Source organism: Mustela lutreola, chromosome 10 (genome assembly GCF_030435805.1).
Source record: "Mustela lutreola isolate mMusLut2 chromosome 10, mMusLut2.pri, whole genome shotgun sequence".
NCBI classification, from domain to species: Eukaryota; Metazoa; Chordata; class Mammalia; order Carnivora; family Mustelidae; genus Mustela; species Mustela lutreola.
The window spans coordinates 41,042,439-41,063,374 of NC_081299.1; the positions used below are offsets into that span (position 1 = coordinate 41,042,439).

Consider the following 20,936-nt stretch of genomic DNA (forward strand, 5'->3'; position numbering starts at 1 on the left):
GTTTCATTGTTCTAATTACTGTCTTTGTTACTGTAGCTTTTTTGTATTCTTGTACTAAGAATTGTGAGTCCTCCAACTTTGTTATTGTTTCCTTGAAGATTGTTTTGGCTGTTTCGGGATCAGCTTGTCAGTTTCTGTAAAAAAGACCATTGGGATTTTGATAAGGGATTATATGAAATCTGTAAGTCAGTTTGAGGAATAGTGCCATTGTGACAAGATCAAGTCTTCCACTCCATCAATATGAGATGTATTTGCATTTATTTAGGTCTTCTTTGGTTTCCTTCAACAATGTTTTGCAATTTTCATTGTATAAGCCTCGTACTTCTAAAAATTAAATTTATTACTAAGTATTTAAATTTTTTGACATTATAAATGGAGTTGTTTTTTCATTCCACTTTTAAATTTTTTTGTCTAAGAATATAGAAACACGGTTGATTTTTGGGGCACTTGGGTGGTACAAGTATCTGACTCTTGGTTTCATTTCAGGTTGTGATCTCTCCGAGGATTGTGGGATCCAGTCTTGAGTTGGGCTCTGTGCTCAACCCAGCATCTGCTTAAGACTCCCTTTCCCTCCCTCTCCCTCCACCCCACTCTCTTCTGTCTCTGTCTCTCTCTTTCTCAACTAAATAAATAAATCTTTAAAAAAAAAAAAAAGGAAACACAATTATATATATTGGTCTTGTAGTTCGATTTATATATTGACCAATTTATAAGACCCAATTTATATATTGGTCTTGTAGTCTATAAACTTACTGAACTCATTTATTACCTCTAATAGTGTTTTGGTGGATTCCTTAGGATTTTCTATATATAGGTTCTGTCATCTCAAATAATTTTATTTCTTCCTTTCCAATCTGAATGTCTTTTATTTCTTTTTCTTACCTAATTTTCTCAGCTAGAACCTCTAGTACAGTGTTGAATAGGAGTGATGAGAGAGGACATCCTTGTCTTGTCCCTGCTCTTAGGTGTAAAGGTGTAAAGCTTTTAGTCCGATATCAGTAAGTATGATACTAGCTATGGGTTTTTATAGATGTCCTTCTATGAAATAAAATAGTTACCTTCTATTCCTTGAGTGGTTTTATCCTAAAGAATGGTGGATTTTGTCAAGTGCTTTCCCTGTTTTTGAGGTGATCATGTCATTTTTGTTCCTTGTTTTAATAATATAGTATATTGATTGATTTTCATGTGTTGACTCAACCTTGCATTCCAGGAATAAATTCCACTTGGTCATTGTCTTAGTATGTTTGGATTGCTATAACAAAAATACCATGCACTGGGTAGCTTATAAACAACAGAAATTATTTCTCACAGTTTTGGAGGCAAGATCAAGGTGCTGGTAGATTCAGTGTCTGTGGTGAGGACCTTTTTAGATGCCGATCATTTCACTGTACTCTCATATGGTGGAAGGGGCAAGGGAGCTCTCTTAGGTCTTTCTTTTTTTTATAAGGCACTAATCCCATTCATGAGGGCTGTTCCAAAGGCTCCACCTCCTGATACCATCATCTTGAGGGTTGAGATTTCAACATACGAATTTGGAAGGGGGAAGGTACACACATTTAGAGCATAATAGTTTAGCTGTATAATCCTATTTACATGTTGGTAGATTTGGTTTGCTAGTATTCTGCGGAGGATTTTTGCATCTTAATTCATAGTAGATGTTGGTCTTTTCTGGTCTTTTCTTGTGATACTTTTGTCTGGTTTTGGTACCAGAATAATACTTGCCTCATAGAGAAAGTTGGGAAGTCTTTCTTCTTTTAAAATTTTGGAAGAGAATGAAAAGTTGTTAATTCTTTAAACTTTGATAGAATTTATCGGTGGAGCCACCTGGGCCTAGGCTTTTCTTTGTGAAAAGTTTTTTCATTAGTAATTCAATCTCTCTACTTCTTGGAGGCCTATTCAGATTTTTTTGGTCGTCTTTAGTCAGTTGTGACAGTTTGTTCTTGAATTTGTCTATCACGTCTAGATTATTTAATTTGTTATTCATCATGTTACCTTAGATTTCCTTTTGTTTCTGTAAGGTCGTTAGTAATGTCTCTCCTCTTTTATTCCTGATTTTACTAATTTGACTCCTCTTTTTTCCTTGGTTAGTAAAGCTAAAGTTTTGTCCATTTTGTTGATCTTTTTTAAGGAACCAGCCTTTGGTTTCATTGCGGTTTTTTTGTGTTTTTCTGTTTTCTGTTTTCATTTATTTTTGCTTACAGTTTTATAGCCTTTATTATTTCCTTTCTTTGCTTGCTTTGCCCTAATTTGTGTACTTAAGGTGTAAAGTTAGGTTATTGATTTCAGATCTTTTAAAGTTATAAATGCTTTCACTATCTCCTGAAAGTTTTGGTATGTTGTTTTCATTTTCAGATCGCAGATGTTTTCTAATTTCCCTTCTGATTTTTTTTTTTTCTTTGACCCATTAGTTATTTAGGAGTATGTCACTTAATTTCCACATTTTGAATTTCCCAAATTTCCCTTTGTTAACTGAGCTCTGCTTTTAATACATCATGATTTAAGAACATACTTTGTATTATTCCCATTCTTTCAAATTTATTGAGGCTTGTTTTATGGCCTAATATTTGGTCTGTCCTGGAGAGCATTCCATGTGCTCTTAAAAAAAGAGGAGTTTCCTTTTTTTTTTTTTTTTAATTTTTTAATTTTTTAAAAGACTGACTGATTGATTTAGAGTGATTCTGCACCAAACATGGGGCTTGAACTCATAATCCCAAAATCACGCTCTTTTGACTGAGCCAGCTAGGGGGCCTGCAAGCAGTTTCCTTTCAAAGCCACAATGTGGGGGCGCCTGGGTGGCTCAGTGGGTTAAGCCGGTGCCTTCGGCTCAGGTCATGATCTCAGAGTCCTGGGATCGAGTCCCACATCGGGCTCTCTGCTGAGAGCCTGCTTCCCTCTCTCTCTCTCTCTGCCTGCCTCTCCATCTACTTGTGATTTCTCTCTGTCAAATAAATAAATAAAATCTTTAAAAAAAAAAAAAAAAAGCCACAATGTGTTGCATACATTGCATAGTCCACTGGCTCTTATATAGATAAATGGCTATACTTAGCTGAAAGGGAGGCTGGGAATGTAATATCCACCAGGAGAATCATGTGTTCAGTTAAGACTTGTGGGTGGAGGATTTTATTACAGAAAGGAAGAAGAAAAGAGAATGGATTTTGGGGGACATACAGTCTATTATAGGTCGCATTATATTGTATTTGTGGTAATTTACTTTGAAATCTTAATATGAATTGTAATCTGAATCCATACCTTGGGGTTAGCTAATTAGCCTCGGATTATTAAAAATAACCTTGAAAGATTTATATATTTTGAGAGAGAGAGAAGGTGTGCACAGTGGAAGGGCAGAGAGAGGAGAGAGAATCTCAGGCCGACTCAGTGCTGAGCAAGGAGCCTGGCCGGGGCCTCTATATCACCACCCTGAAATCACGACCTTAGCCTGTCAAAAGTTGGACACTTAACTGACTGTGCCACCCAGGTGCCCCTTAAAAATAATTTTTGATTACATGGCTTATTGTAACAGGACCCACTGCCCTTGTGCTAATAAATATGAGAAACTAGCAAATGCAACCATAAAACCCCCAAATTTTTGCTAGTCCTCTAGCCTCTTAGGGAGTAGAGCATCAGCTGTATGTCTCTCCACTTCATGGGGGAGTCCTTATCCAGCCTAAAAGACTGTAGCATCCATTTCAGAGTGATCCTTTCTTGAGGTGCTTGACTTTGTACCTGGAGGCAGAAAGAGGAAACTCATCTAAATTATAGGTCTTTTGCTTTTTTAAAAAAGATTGTATTTATTTGAGAGAGCGCGCGTGTGAGCACATGAATCGGGGAGGAGCAAAGGGGGAGGAAGAAGCAGACTCCCCATTGAACAGGGAACCTGATTGTTGGGGGCAGGAGAGGGGAGCCTCGATCCCAGGACCCTGAGATCACGACCTGAGCCGAAGGCAGATGTTTAACTGACTGAACCACCCAGGCGCCCCTCATCTAAGTTATAGGTTGTATGACTGTTCCAACCTGTTAAAAATTTGTTGTAAGGCTCAGAACATTGGTAAAATAACTTCTGGAAGGAAGATTACTGGAGTGGGTGGGGTTGCCTGCCCTGCCTTTTTGGATTAGCAGAAGCTACTTGTATTCATTAAAACAAAACAAAAAAAAAAACAAAAAACCCCCCTGATATTTAGTGAGTTGCATTTGCTTAGGCAGGTTTGCCTCAGGTGAGGGTGTAGCTGGACACTGGCAGCTAGGACTCCCCACCTCTTACGTGTCATCTCACCATGTAGGTAGGCTTTCTTTCTTCACGTAGAAGGCACATGTCTCATGGCAACTTTATCTCAGAGCTTCAGGAACAGATAGGAAGAGCTCTTTTTCAGCTCCAGGAGGAAAATGTCCTGGGAAAGGACTTTATTCTGCCTTGTGGGGTAGTGGGTCCCATGACACCACCCCTTTAGCACTCACTGTGCTTGGGGGACATAATCACACTGGCTTCCCTTTAGGTGCATATTAGAACTGAGTGGAGAGAGGAGGAGAGGACCCTGTGCCATTGTAGCAGAGGATGCCAGGCTAACAGCAGATTTTGGTCTGGGGAATGATTTGCAGGGCAGCCATTACAAATTGTGCAGGGCAGTAATTTGTAATTACAAATTACAATTTGTAATGGCTGCCCTACAAATCATTCCCCAGACCAAAATCTGCTCATATATGCTCATAGACTCCCCCATCCTGTGTCAAACTCTGCTACATTTCATATATGTAATACTGAAAATTACTTGATCTCCCTGGTGTCACTTTCATCTGTAATATATGAATAATTCTTACCATGCCAAGTTTCTTGAGGTTGACTGTTTTCTAAAGTGCTTGTCATGCAGAGGGCATCAGTGAGAATGTACTGATGGTGCTGTGATTGCAGATGTCACCATCATTCTCTTACTCAAGTCGTTATATATAACAGTGTTACTTTTCTAAAACACACCTTTTGAGAATGTAATTACCCTTCTAAAAAATCGTCAGTAGCTCTCCTTTAACCATTGAATAAAGTTTGATTTTCTTAACAACTCAGTATTTTTTTCAGTTCTTCAGAATCTGGTTCCCATATCTCCTTTTCAGCCTCGTCTCTCTTCATGTCCCTTTTTTGCACTCTGTGCTTGGGTCTGTAAATATACTCTCCTATGAATGGTTTGTGTGTAGAGTTTTCTGTACCTGTGCTTTGGCTGGTGGTGGTCCCTTGGATTGGAATGCCTTCTTCTTCTACCTCCCCTCTTTTCTTATTAGAACCTTTTTTTTTTTTTTTTTTAAAGTCCCAGCTTGAAACTTGAAACCTGGTCACTTCAGTATTGTCTTCCCTGATCCTTTTCCACAGCAGAGGGCCTTTTGTAGCTCATGGCACTTCGTGCCTATAATCAGATAATTTATTTTTCATTGTATTATAGTGGTTTACATGCTAGTCTTCTTTTTTTTCTTTAAGGAACTTTTTAAAGAATCTAGGACAATTTTGTGGGATGTTCCACATTCTGGCCTTGTCTGATTGTTTCCTAGTTATATTTGTTTTAATTATTTTCACTTCTTTCAGTGTTTTATAATTCATAACCCTAATAATAGTACCATCACTGGGATCTGTCTTACTCTTTTCCTGCTCACTATAACCATATTTTTTAAAAAGTGAAAGAGGAATTAAGGATGAGTATGTTGGTTCTTACCTTGATTTGTATTCTAACTCTCCTTGGGTATTTTCAGTCGTAATTACTATTTTTATGTATGCCTTGACACTTTTGAAGGTAAGTCTAGAGTATAGTAAAGGGCTATTAAATGCTTAGGGAATGCTTTTATTAATTGTGTTTTGCTAACTGTATTGCTAGTAAAGAACTCTTATGACTGTGCTTGCTAGTGAGAGTTTTTTTTAAAAGATTTTATTTATTCATTTGACAAAGAGCGATCACAAGTAGGCAGAGAGGCCGGCGGGGGTGGGGGGGCGGGAAGCAGGCTCTCTGCTGAGCAGAGAGCCCCATGCAGAGCTGGATTCCAGGACCCTGAGATTGTGACCCAAGCGGAAGGCTTGGTGAGAATTTTTTAATAAAATGTATGAATCCTTGTATTTTTAAGTGGAAAAAGAAGACTGTCTCCTGTCCCTTAAAAATCATTTTTTAAAAATAATTTTTGAACATGAATTCCTGTGGCTCAGTACTTTATTAAAGAATCAACTTTGATTTATCATTGTAATATTGTTACATTCGTAAGTTGAGTCAGTGAAAAAATGGCATTGGCTATATTCTTAGAAAATACTGTAGGCAATGAAAGGGATAAGGCAGATCTTTATATATTGACATACAAATATCCCCAAGAAATACTTGTTTTCTTTCCAGTTTTATTGAGTTATAATTGATTATAACATTGTATAAGTTTAAAGTGTACAGTGTGATGATTTGATAAATATATATATTGCAAAATGATAACCACAGTAGGTTAGTTAACATAATCCTTTTTTTTGTGTAAGTTTAAAGTGTACAGTGTGATGATTTGATAAATATATATATTGCAAAATGATAACCACAGTAGGTTAGTTAACATAATCCTTTTTTTTGTGTAAGTTTAAAGTGTACAGTGTGATGATTTGATAAATATATATATTGCAAAATGATAACCACAGTAGGTTAACATAATCCTTTTTTTTGTGGTGAAAATTTTTAAGATCTACTATATTAGTAACTTTTGGGTATACTGTACAGTATTGTTAACTATAGAAAATGCTGTACATTAAGTCCTTTATAATCATAACTCAAAGTTTGCCTGTGGTGTATAGTATATTAGATATAAGGCATCCGTGGCATTCCTCAAAAGTGGGACAATTTTCTTTAAAATATAATTTCACGATATTGGCTTATTTTACTTCTTTCTTGCTTAGGGGAGTACAGAAAAATACCAGTTGTTGAGGTACTAAATATTTTTAAAACTTTGATTATATTTCAGGATTCATTTTATTTTATTACACATGACTAGATTTAATTTTAGGACTATTTACTAAATATCAACATAAGGTTTATTATGTAGAACATAGCCTTTCCTCAGCCCAGTCTAGTAAGGGAGCAGCATTTTAGTAGTCAATATTTTTTAAGCATCTGATATGCACTAGACACTATTCTGAAGTGTAAGATAGAATTCCTACTTCCTAGGGAATAGGCAGTCTTGTGGATGAACTAGACAAGTAAATTAGCCATTATAGGACAGGGTGGTACATGCTGTGATGAGAACATACAGGAGACTCTGGGAGAAGAATGGGAATCCAAATCATAGGTAAGGTAAGGTGTTAATGAGTGACAGCAAGACAGAATATCAGGGGCAGGGAACATTCCAAGCTGAGGAACACTGGATGAGAAATCTCAGAGGCAAAAAATGTGACATATTTGGACATTTGAAAAGAGGTAAAGCAATGTTTCTCAAAATGTGGCCCTCCATCTGCCTGAGTCATAATCAACTGGGGGTGAATCTTAAAACTTCTGGGTGATTCTTAGCCCTCGAGGTAATTCTCAAACACTCTGAAATATGAAAAACACTGTGCTAGAGTTAAGGGGCATGAGGAAGAATTAAAATTAGTGTAATAAACATATTAAAGGCACACAGAATTCTATGATTAGGTTTATTTGTGTAATTATAAAAGGCTTTCATTTTATTTTTTTATAATTGACATTCAGTATTAGTTTCAGGTATACAACATAGTGATTCAACATTTATATACATTACTCAGTGCTCATCACAGTAAGTATAGTTATCATATCTTACCATACAAAGTTATTACAGTATTATTGGCTATGTTCTCTATGCTGTACTTTTCATCCCCATGACTTAGTTTATTTTATAACTGGAAGGTTATACCTCTTAATCCCCCTCACTTATTTTTCTTATCCCCCTCAACCTCCTGTGCTCTGGCAACTACCAATTCTCTGTATTTTTGAGTCTGTTTCTATTTCATTTTTTAGATTCCACATATAAATAAAATCATAGGTATTTATCTTTCTCTGTCTGACTTATTTCACTTAGCAATATACCCCATAGGTCTATCCATGTTGTCACAAATGACAAGATTTCATTCTTTGTTAATGGCCAAGTAATATTCCACTGTGTGTATATATGTGTGTATACACACACACACTGTATCTTTTTTACCCATTCATCTGCTGATGTGCTTAGGCTGATTTCATTTCTTGGCTTTTGTACATAATGCAATAAATATAGGGGTGCATGTATCTTTTCTAATTAGTGTTTCCATTTTCTTTGGGTAAATAAATACCCAGAAGTAGAATTACTGGATTATATGGTATTTGTATTTTTAATTTTTTCAGGATGTTTTCTGTAGTGGCTGCACCAATTTACATTTCCACCAACAGTGCACCAGCTTCATCACCACCACTTGAAAACATACTCATTTGAAACTACTAATTCCTATCTTTAAGTGATTTGGGAGGTTGGGGGGGGGGGATGGAAGATATGGATAAAGAATGGAGGTATTTACTACTGTAATTTTTTTCTTTATCCCCAGATGATTCTAAATATAGTCTATAATTTTTTATTCATTGAATGTTTTTGTTTTCTTTTAGTCCAAGGACAAAATGATGAGAGGCTCTCGCAGAGGATGTGTTAGACTCAGAGTGAGTATTTATTCATTTTTATGAAAACCAATTTTGATGGGAAAAATATTTTGATGGAATCATGTAAGTCTAAATTTAGTTTTCTCATTTAATTTTTGAGACAGGCAACCAAGGTTCAGAAAAAAAAGATCTCTCCATCTTAACTACTAGTCAGTGCAAAACCAGGACTAGAATGCCGTTCTTACACTTGCTCTTTTAATGTTGTATCCATGACTTAACACAGCTACTGATTTTTTTTTCTTTAACCTCTATTTTACAGTCAGGGACCAGGGTTAGAACTTAATGAATTATAGTGTTAGTAGTAGAGCAAATAGTGGGAATAACTCTGAAAAATCCTTACTTAATAGTTGCTTTGTTTTTACTATTCAGCAATATTTAATAAGGGTCTATGTAGCAGTAATGTCCAACAGAAATGTGAGCCACATATATAATTTAAAATTTTGTTGTAGTCACATTTAAAAAGTACCACTTTCCTGATAGCGCACGGGAGAAGAATGAGGCCCAAACAAGTCAGCTGTGAGAGAGAGAGGGAGCAGGGGATGACAGCTGGAAGGACTGTCTCCCCTCCCCCCCGCCCGTCCCCCCCAACTCCTCCTCAGTCCCATATTTATTAGATACAAGATAGCAACAAAGGAGAGGAAAAGAAGGTTATACAACAGCCATCTGTCTAGTAGGTAACAAGAAGGAATGTGAGTCAGGTGTTTTGGTCACAAGGTAAATGAGGTAAACAAGAAGAGGAGTAAGGTGTGTCTGGTCCTGCAGCTGGATTTGTAGTTGAGCAAGCTAACTTAAAGGGATTACCTTAACAGCAGGCTTTCTCTGAGGCAGGGGAGACTACAAAAAAGGGAAGCAGGGCGGCCTTCCGCCCAGAGCGAGCCAGGCATCCCCAGCCACTTGGCTTCAAGGATGTGTATCATCTCCTCCACCAAAAGCCTACAGCTAGTACATGTTTTTCTCAAGGTCATCTTTAAGCATGCTTGCGTTAAAGTTATAGTTTAAGCAGTATATTATTCTGAGGGACAGTTGCAAAAAAGGAAAAAGAAACAGGTGAAGTTAATGTATTCTGTTTAGGCCAACATATTCTAGAATATTACTATTTCAACATTTAACAGTAAAAAATTATTAATGAGATATTTTACCTTTTTTTTTTTTTTTTTTTTAATAGTAAGTCTTCAAAATCCAGTGTGTCTTTTACACTTAATGGCTTCTCTCTGTTCAGATTAGATGCGTATCAGGTGCCCAGTAACCACATAAGGCTAAGTAGTGGCTTCCTTACTGGACAGTGCAGGCTTATAGCTTCACACTGTTTTTAATTGCTTGTTCAGGTTCCTTCATTGTCCAAGTTTCTAAAGGCAAGAAAAAGTACATGATTGGGGGTATAATTTCTAGTATTCCATTATATCTAAAGATGAGTCTACCTTTATCATAACCATGTAAATCAGTTTTTTGTAGTCTTGTCTCTTTCTGGCTTCTGTTGCTTTCTTTCTGCCATCTTTTTTCTGCATGTTTGCTTTTGAAGATATGAATATATTTGGAAAACATATTACTGCCTTTATTAACAGTAATGAATTGGCAGAAATGGGAAATAACTGAGAAAGAAACCAAATTACTACTTTTTTCCCAATTTATTGAAACTAAAAGAAAAAACCCAAACAGTGAACATTTCTCTTAGGCTACCCCATGCTTTTGGCAACTGATAATCTGTGTGATACAGAGTGGGTTTTTTTCTGTTGTTGTTGTTTTAGAGATTAGACAGTATTTGTTTCTCTGTCTGATTTCACCTAGTGTAATGGCCTCACGGTCTTCCTGTTGTCTAATATGACCCAATTTCATTTATTTTTATGGCTGAATAATATTCAGGTATGTGTGTGTATACGGGTATAAGCATATATGCTTATACGGGTATATGCATATATGCTTATACCCGTATACACACACAGAGATATATTAAGAAATATATATAATACAGTTTCTTTATCCATTTATCCATCACTGGATATTTAAGTAGTTTCTGTATCTTTGCTACTATAAAAATTGCAGCAGTGAACATGGGGGCACATATATCTTTTTGAATTAGTGTTTTCATTCTCTTCAGATTAATACATACAAGTATAATTACTGGGTCATATGGTAGTTTTTTTATTTTTGGAGGGACCTCCACACTGTGTTTCTGTAGCAGCCACACCAGTTTACATATCTACCAACACTGCATGAGTTGTTTTTTCCACATCTTCACCAACACTTGTTATTTCTTGGCCTTTTTTTTTTTTTTTAGTTGCTTCATAAAAACAATTATGATGTTTACCTTTGTTTTTTCTTTTTTTTTGTATTAAAATTGGTAAAACATTATTAGTTTCAGGTTTATGATACAATTTGGTATTTATATACACTACAAAGTGATCATAGTAATTCTAGTTACTATTCATCACCATACAGTTGACTTCTTCACCCCTTTTGTACCTTTCAGCCCTCTTCCACTCTTATGACCAATCTGTTCTCCATATCCATGAGTTTGGTTTGTTCATTTGTTTTTCTTTGAATAAATATCCGTAAGTGGAGTAGCTGGATCATATATATGATAGTTCTGTTTAATTTTTTGAGGAGCCTTCATATTGTTTTCCATAGTGGCTGCACCAATTTACATTCTCACCAACAGTATATAAGATTTCCTTTTCTGCACATTCTTTTTTTTTTTTTTAATTTTTATTTATTTATTTGACAGACAGAGATCACATGTAGGCAGAGAGGCAGGCAGAGAGAGAGGAAGGGAAGCAGACTCCCCGCTGAGCAGAGAGCCCGCCGTGGGGCTCGATCCCAGGACCCTGAGATCATGACCTGAGCCAAAGGCAGAGGCTTTAACCCACTGAGCTACCCAGGTGCCCCCTTTTCTGCACATTCTTTCCAGCACTTGTTATTTTTTACTTTTTGAGATGTGAGATACTATCTCATGGTTTTCATTTGCATTTTCCTGATAATTGGTGATGTTGAACATCTTTTCCTGTGCCTATTGGCCAACTACATGGCTCCATTAGAAAAATGTCTGATCTTCTGCCAATTTTTATATTGGGTTGTTTGGGGTTTTTTGCTATTTAGTATGTGGGTTCTTTATATATTTTGGATATTAACTTTGTGGATATGTGATTTGCAGATATTTTCTTCTGTTCAGTAAGTTGTCTTCTCATTTTGTTGTTGATGTCCTTCGCTGTGCAGAAGAGTTTAGTTTGATGTTATCCCACTTGTTTATTTTTGCTTTTGTTGCCTTTGTTTTTGGAGACAGAGCAATGTCAAGGAGCTTACTGCTTATGTTTTCTGAGTTTTATGGTTTCAGGTCTTGTGCTCAGGTCTTTAATCCATTTTGAGTGAATTTTTGGGTATGCTGTAAGATAATGTTCTACTTTCATTCTTTTGCGTTTGGTTGTCCAGTTTTCCCAGCACCATTTATTGAAGAGATTGTTCTTTCCTCATTGTATGTTCTTGTCTCCTTTGTCATAAATTATTTCTGGCTTCTCTATTCCATTTCATAGGTTGATGTATTTGAAAAATCACCACAGGTTAAGGGTACAGTTCGACAAGCCTGGTCTTTGCCTCTTACTTCAGACACCAGTTGCAAGCCCCAGGCTATTACCTGTGTTCTGACGGACCAACTACAAATTGGAGGTTCCAACAGCCTCTTCCTCAAGTTCAGCTAATTTGCTAGAGCAACTCACAGAACTCAGGGAAACATGTTTACCAGTTTACTAAAGGATATGATAAAGGATGTGACTCAACAGCCAGATGAAAAGATATAAAACAAGATTGGGGGAAAAGGTATGGAATTTCCATGCCCTCTCTAGGCATGCCACTCTCCCCACGCCATCTCTGTGTATTCACTAACCTGGAACCTCTCTAAACCCAGTCCTTCTCAGTTTTTATGGAAGCTTCAATGCATGGTCATGATTGACTAACTCTTTGGCCATTAGCTGATTTAGCCTCCAACCTCTCTCCTTACCTGTGGTTGGAGGTGGGGAGGACTAAAAGTTCCAACTCTAATCACATGGTCTCTCCTCCTGGTACACAGCTGCCATCCTTCCCTCTGTCCCAATTCCAAAAAATTTCTATTTATTTGAGTGAGAGCATGCTTGTGCAAGTGGAGGGAGGGGCAGATGGAAAAGGAGAAGAAGGCTCTCTGCTGAGCAGGGAGCTGGATGCAGGGTTTGATCCCAGGACCCTGAGATCGTGACCTGCGCCAAAGGCAGATGCTTAACCAGCTGAGCCATCCAGGCACCCCAACCAGCTCCCATCCTTAGGCAGTTTCCAAAAGTTGCTCCATTTACATAATAAAAGACTTTAATCACTCTCAACACCTGAGAAATTCCAAAGGTTTTGGGAACTTTGACTCAGAAAGTGTAGGTGAAGAAACATAAGAAACATATTTTGGTCTTCTGAATAACCAAATATGTATTTCTTATAAATCACAGTGTTACACATTGATTTCTAGTTTTGTACCATTGTGGTCAGAGAAGATGCTTTGTATTATTTTAGTCTTCTTAAATGTATAGAAACCTCTTTTGTGGTCTAACGTGATCTATCCTAGAGAGTGTTGCATGTTCTCTTGAGAAGAATTTGTATTCTGCTTCTGAATGGAATGTTCTGTATTTATTAAGTCCATTTGGTCTAATGTGTCTTTTAAGGCCAGTGTTTCCATATTGATTTTCAGCCTGGATGATCTATCCATTGATGAAAGTGGGTTTTGAAGTCCCCTACTATTATTGTAGTGCTATCAGTGTCTTCAGGTCTGTTAATATTTGCTTCATATGTTTTGGTTCTCCTGTGTTGGGTGCATAAATGTTTACAAATGTTATGGTGTATTGTTGAATTAACCCATTTATCAGTATGTAATACTTTTCTTTGTCTTTTATTACAATTTTTGTTTTAAGGTCTATTTTGTCTGATGTAAGGGTAGCTATACCAGTTTTCTTTTGGTTTCCATTTATACAGAGTATCTTTTCTGCCCCTTCACTTTCAGTCTGTGTGTGTCCGTTGATCTGAAGTAAGTTCTTTCAGGTGACATATAAAGGAGTCTAGTTTTATTTATCCATTTAGCCACTCCTTGTCTTTTGATTGAAGAATTTAGTTCATTTACATTTGAAGTAATTATTGATAAGTATGTACTCATTGCCATTTTGTTGATTGTTTTCTGGGGATTTTTGTAGTTCTTTCTGTTGGTCTTTCTTTTCTTGCTCTCTACCCTTGTATAGTTGCATGTCTCTCTTTAGTATTATGTTTAGATTCCTTTCTCATTATAGGTTTTTGCTTTGTGGTTTCCATGAGGTTCACATATTACAACCTTTATATATAGCAGTGTATTTTAAGTTGATAGCAACTTAAATTTGAATGCTTTGTAAAAACTATATTTACCCCCACCTAGTTTTGTGTTTTTCATGTCATATTTTACATCTTTTTATTTTGTTTCCCTTAACTAATTTTTGTAATTATAGTTTTACTACTTTTGTCTTTTAACCTTTAAAATAGCTATAAAAGTGGTTAATCCATCACCTTTACTATGTGGTAGCCTTATGCATATGATCTCTACTTCTACATGTTTTCTTGTTAGTGCCTTTTCTTTTTAGCTTAAAGATGTCACTTTAATAATGCTTAAAAGGCCAGTTTAGTGACGATCTCCTCTATCCTTAACTTGTCTGGAAAACTCTCCTTCACTTTTTAATGATAACTTTGCAGGGTACAGTTCTTAGTTGGAAGTTTTTTCTTTCAGCACTTCAAATACAACATTTCATTCCCTTGTGATGTAAAGTTTCTGTTGAAAAATCAGCTGATGATCTTATGTAGGTTCTCTTGAATATCACAAGGATTTTTATTAGGATCTTCTCTTTAACTCCTTACATTTTTTTTGTTTTTTTTTGTTTTTTTTTATATTTTTTTTATTTATTTGACAGGTCACAAGTAGGCAGAGAGGCAGGCAGAGAGAGGGGGGGGGAAAGCAGGCTCCCTGCTGAGCAGAGAGCCCGACGCAGGGCTCAATCCCAGGACCCCGAGATCATGACCTGAGCTGAAGGCAGAGGCTTAACCCACGGAGCCACCCAGGCGCCCTACCAAGGTCTTTTTTTTTTTTAAAGAGGAAAGTATCATGTGTAACTGTAGGCTCAGTATGTTTATGGGAGGAGAGGAGTTTAGGATCTTCCTACCTTGCCATCTGAAACTGGAACCCAAAGGCACAAATCTAATGGGAAAATTCTCATGCTGAGATAGAAGTATGGTGAATTTGCAGGATGGAAGTGAGACAGGCTTATTTTGAACAGATGTTGTATATGTGATAGCATATAGATTTTAAAAAATTCAGCTTATTATACTGTTTTTTTTTTTCCCCTTGGTTTCTCTTTTGTCGTCTTGGTTTTATTGCTTTTCTAAGCATTTTTTACTGACCTTAGTCACCACCCAGTCTGGCATTAACTGGTTTCTTGGCTTGAGATAGCTAAGTAGGGCGACTTTGGCAGAGCTGTACTGAGATTGCTCAGTCATTTGGATTCAGTCTGGGTTTGGGCGGCTGTCTCATTGTTACATTTAAGCACTATTTTCTTTTCTTTCCTTTTTTCCTCCCTTTTCTTTCTTTTTAAAATATTTTATTTATTTATTTATTTGGCAGAGATAGTGAGAGAGAGCTTGAGTGGGGAGGAGAGGAAGAAGCAGGCTCCCTACTGAGCAAGGAGCCCAATACGGGGCTCAATTCTAGGACATTGGGATCATGACCTGAACCAAAGGCAGATGCTTAAACTGACTTGAGCAACTCAGGTGCCTCTATTTTTTCTTTTATTATAACTTAATTATTAACCCTTGTCACTACCATCCAGGTTAAGAAATAGGTTAACCCAGGTTAAGAAATAGAATTTTGGCAGGTACCCTGGAAGCCTCTTTATGTGCCTCATTTAATTACAGGCCCCTCTCTGTCTCTTAAAATAACCGCTCTTCTATAGTAATCACTTCTTGAATTTATATTCCCAAGTTCTGTACTTTGTCTTGCCTTTCTTTTTAACCTGATACCTCTTGTTTGTAATTTATGTATTGAAGAATCCAATAGGACCTTTAGGAGTTTCCATACACTGATTGCATACAGCTGTAATTCTGCATACTCTTCTGCCCTCTGCTTTTCCTGCAAATTGGCAACTGGATGCAGAGAATAGATAAGACTCAGGTTTCATCCCTTTGGTAAGGCTATAGGTGATGGTGTGTTCTTTTATCAATAGGTACATAATATTTGGCTTTTGCTCCTTATTGATACTAGCAGCTACTGATGCTCAGTACCTAGATTTCATCAGCTTATCTAGGGGTTGCAAAATTATGATATTTCATCGTTTAGTTCTAATTTTTATCAGAAATATTTTATAAGGAGTTCTCTTCGTGAATTTGGTTACCCAGTGCTGCAGATAAATGCTTGATTACTTCATTTCACTTACCCAGTTTTTAAGATAAGGAATTGACTTAAAACAACACTGATTTTATAAATATCTAAAAAAAAAAATTGAAGGCAGACTCAAATAGATACTTGTGGACCCATGTTCATAGCAGCATTACTCACAGTAGCCTAGAATTAGAAGCAACTCAGTCTTTATTCAGTGGATAAATGGATAAGCAAAGGGAGGTATATACATTCAATGGGATATTATTTAGTCTTAAAAAGGAAAGAAATTTAGACACCTGCTACAACATGGATGAATCTTGAGGGCATTATGCTAAGTGAAATAAGCCAGTCACAAAAAGATAAATACTGTATGATCCTACTTACATGAGGTACCTAAAGCAGTCAAATTCATGGACAATGGTACTTTCCAGGGGTTGGAGGGAAGAGAGATTGGGGAGTTAGTGTTTTATTTTGTTTTTAAAGATTTAATTTATTTATTTGACAGAGAAAGAACACAAGTAGGGGGAATGGGACGGGGAGAAGCAGGCCCCCACTGAGCAGGGAGCCGCGGACATGGGACTCCATCCCAGGCCCCAAGATCACGACCTGAGCCAAAGGCAGACACCCAACGACTGAGCCACCCATGCGTCCCGGGAGTTAGTGTTTAATGGGTACATAGTTTTAGTTTGGGAAGATTAAAAAGTTCTGGAGATGGACGTTGATGATGGTTGCACAATGGCATGCATGTACTTTAATGTCACGAAATTGAACACTTAAAATGGTAAATCTTGTATTACCACAATTAAAAATCCTCTGGGGCCTGTTCCGGGGGCGGGGGGGCGGTGGGTGGAGGGAGTGGGGAGAAACACTTTTATCTGTTTATTATCTCACAGTTATATAGACCAGATATTTCAAAAGCATTCTCTGCTTAAGGTTTCCCAAGGCTGAAATCAAGGTATTGACTGGGCTGGGTTCTTACCTGGAGGCTCTGAGAAGAATCTAAGGGAGAATCTGTTCTAAGGTCTTTCAGGTTATTGGCAGAATTCAGTTGCACGTGGCTCTGGGACTGAGGTTCTTGTTTTCTTGCTGTCAGCTGGGTTCTTTGTTTCTGAAAGCTGCCCATATTGTCATGTGACCCCTCCCATCTTCAAGGCAACAGGGCAGGTGCATTCATCTTTCTGTTGCTTTGAGTCTAACTTCCCATTCTGCTACCAGCTGTAGAAAACACTGCCACTCCTTTTAGGAGACAGGATTGCCTCTGCCACTCCTTTTAAAGGGCCTCCTGTGATTAGCCACCAGATAATCTCCCTTTTGCCCTGATCACTCCAGTGATAACTCATTCTGTAATATAATCACTTCTGATCACTTCAGAGATATCTCATCCTATTCATAGGTTTCTAACCACACCAAAAGGGAAAGACGTTATAGCATTATATAGGGGCAAGGATCATTTAGGGGGTTTTTTGTTTGTTTGTTTCTTTTTAAAGAATTCTGCTTACCATGCAGCATGATGGAGAAGAACCAGACATACCTGTGTTTGAATCTTATTTTTGCCCTTGTTGACTGGAAGAGGGAAGTTACCTGTAAGCATCCGGAGTTTGAGTTTTCTCTTGAAAGTGGGGATTATAATACCCTTGAAGAATTTTGTGAGGATTGGGCACCTGGTACATAGATGGAAGCTGTTAATTAGTTGTGTGTATATGTGTGTCTGTTTTAAGAGTCTCTGTGGTATTTTCTAAAAGTTGGACTGCCATTTAGCTTCCCTGTTTATGAATCATTTGGAGAGTTTGTTTATAATTAGGTTCCCAGGTCCTACTCTCTTAAATACACTGTTTCAGAATAGGGTCTAGTACCTATTTTTTAAAACATTTTGTTTTGTGATTTTGTTGAGCAGCGAAGTTTGGAATCACTAGTGTAGTAGAAAGAGTCAGAGACCTGGGGTGGAATCTCTCTCAGCTGTACCCCTTAACTGATTCTGTGCCATTGGGCAAATTTCTTAACCTCTGTGAAGATAACCTGTAACTTGCAGGGTTGTTGTGAGACTTAGCAATTACCTACTTACAGGGTTTGGCACATAGTTACATATCTAATTGATGATGATGATGATATGATGGTGATAGGTAATGCATTTATCATCTAGATTCCAAGTGAATTTAATGAGCTGTCGTTGATGTGTGCCACAGATCTCTCCCCAGTTCTTCATCCATCCCAGACTGTGTTCCAACCACACTGTACTTCTCTCTGTTCCCTCATTGTGTTCCTTCATTCCTCATGCTTCTGATATCCCGATATCAGAAATTCTTTATTTTTTTTCTTACATCAGAAATTCTATGCCCATATCTGGTGAGCTCATCTTCTAGAGACTTTTCAAATGTGCCGCCTCCTGTGTAGCATTCCTGATCCACATCCTTTTTTTTTAAAGGGAGATACTTTTTTTTTTTTTTTAAAGATTTTGTTTATTTATTGAAAGACAGAGGTCACAAGTAGACAGAGAGGCAGGCAGAGAGTGATGGGGGGAATGGGCTCCTTGCTGAGCAGAGAGCCCGATGTGGGGCTGGATCCCAGGACCCTGAGATCATGACCTGAGCAGAGGCAGAGGCTTAACCCACTGAGCACCCAGGTGACCCTAATCCACATCCTTTTAACAGACTTTGTCTTCCTCTATCATTTCAGCATTTGCTACATATGTCAATGAAAGCACGTATTGCACGGTATTACACATTTTTTCTCTTTTCCCTACCCAGATAGTGAGTTCCCATCCACTGTCACAGTGCCTGGTATATAGTAAGTAGGTACTCAAAAAAATGCTTATTGTTGATTTTGTATATTTATAAAAATAACAGTTATGGAATTTGCCTTTACTATAGCTTACATAGAAAAGAACTATGGAAGTTATCTTAAACACAGAACGAGCCAGTGGTGTGGTATGATTTCTGGAAAAAGCAAGGGGCGCCAGGCTGGCTCTGTCAGTAGAGCATGCACCTCTTGATCTCCGGGTTGTGAATTCAAGTTCCAAGGTGGGTGTGGAGCCTACTTAAAAACAAAGCAGAACACATAATGTGGCTTTAGACTATGTAAAAGAATAAAGAATAGAGAAAGGATTCAGTAGTTACTGAGGAAGCTCTTTGGATCAAGCACTGTATGGATGATTTTCACATGTAAATTTCTATGATAATCCTGTTCAGTAAATGGCATTAGGAGACAGACTAAAGCTACTTTTAGTAACTTACCAAGGTCATGATGTAAATACTGAATCTGGGACTGAATTTGTGTCTGTCTCATTACAAAACTCATGTTTAATCCTTAGTGTTACCAGGCTTCTCTATTATTTTTGATTTATAGGAGTTAATTTAGACATTCCCAGATTGTTGTAAGGTTGTGTAGGAAAGCAAGTGGAGGAAAGCAGAACAGTGAAAAACCATTTCCTTGCCAGTATTTTTATGGTCTTTGACTGTATTGGTGGCAAAGTGTATGCCACTAGGTGGTGCCCTCGCCTTAATAGAAAAGTAGAATGTTGGTTGAGACCTGGGGTCTAATTCCACACCCCTGACACCCCCTCCTTCCCATATTATCCAAAATAAAACATTGATATTTCTAGGAAAAATCCGCAAAAGGGAGATGTAGCAGTATTAAAAAGGTGGTATGTAATATAGACAAACAAGATGCCATGCATGAAATGGAATTCAAGTCCAGATTCTGCTGCTTACTAGCTTCGTGTCTTCAGGCAACTCAGCTATTTAGCTTTGAGTCCTATTTTCTGGAACGAGCATCATATTCATATTCATGATGCAAATTATGAAATATTTAAACCTGAATAATAATGAAGGGACCACATGTTAAAACTGCATCTAAGGCAATCTATGATTTATTATCTTAAGTTAGTATAAAACAGAGATTGAAAATTAATGAACTAAGCATTAAATTTAAAAATTAGAAAATAATGAAGTAACTAGAAAATAACAAAGGAAATTTTTAGGCCAGAGTCCTTTCCTTTATTAATGTAGATGTCAAGGGGTGCCCGGGTAGCTCAGTCAATTGGGGTCTGCCTTTGGCTCGGGTCATTATCGCAGGGTCCTGGGATTGAGCCCCAAGTTAGGCTTCCTGCTCAGCAGGGGAGTCTGCTTCTCCCTCTCCCTCTGCCCCTACCTCCCTGCTCATGCCCTCTGTCCTGCTTGCTTGATCTCAAATAAACACATAAAATCTTAAAAATACATAGAGAGATGTCAGAATCCTAAACAAAATACAGCAAACCACACCGACTAATGTATAAACAAAAGATATTATGACCAAATGGAATTTATTCTGGGAATACTAGGATGCTAATTTTATTTTATTTATTTTTTATTTTTTATAAGCATATAATGTATTTTTATCCCCAGGGGTACAGGTTTGTGAATCGCCAGGTTTACACACTTCACAGCACTCACCATAGCACATACTTTCCCCAATGTCCATAACCCCACCCCCCTTCTACAACCCCCCTCCCCCCCAACAACCCTCAGTTTGTTTTGTGAGACTAAGAGTCACTTATGGTTTGTCTCCCTCCCAATCCCATCTTGTTTCATTTATTCTTCTCCTACCCCCTTAACCCCCCATGTTGCATCTCCACTTCCTCATATCAGGGAGATCATATGATAGTTGTCTTTCTCCGATTGACTTATTTCCCTAAGCATGATACCCTCTAGTTCCACGTCGTCGCAAATGGCAAGATTTCATTTCTTTTGATGGCTGCATAGTATTCTATTGTGTCTATATACCACATCGTTTTTTTTTTTTTTTTTAAGATTTTATTTATTTATTTGCCAGAGAGAGAGAGAGACAGAGAGCGAGCACAGGCAGGCAGAGTGGCAGCAGAGGCAGAGGGAGAAGCAGGCTCCCTGCTGAGCAAGGAGCCTGATGTGGGACTCGAT

General features: G+C 37.5%; 1 protein-coding gene across 5 annotated transcripts in view; it reads left to right on the plus strand.

The window, feature by feature from the left end:
* OSBPL9 (oxysterol binding protein like 9) overlaps nucleotides 1-20,936 on the plus strand; it is a 165,181-nt gene that overhangs the window by 23,271 nt on the left and 120,974 nt on the right. For all 5 annotated transcript variants that reach the window (XM_059136137.1, XM_059136140.1, XM_059136136.1 and 2 more), the window contains exon 2: nucleotides 8,583-8,633. In XM_059136137.1, coding sequence (XP_058992120.1) covers nucleotides 8,583-8,633 — 51 coding nt within the window. The remainder of the gene's footprint in view (nucleotides 1-8,582; nucleotides 8,634-20,936) is intronic.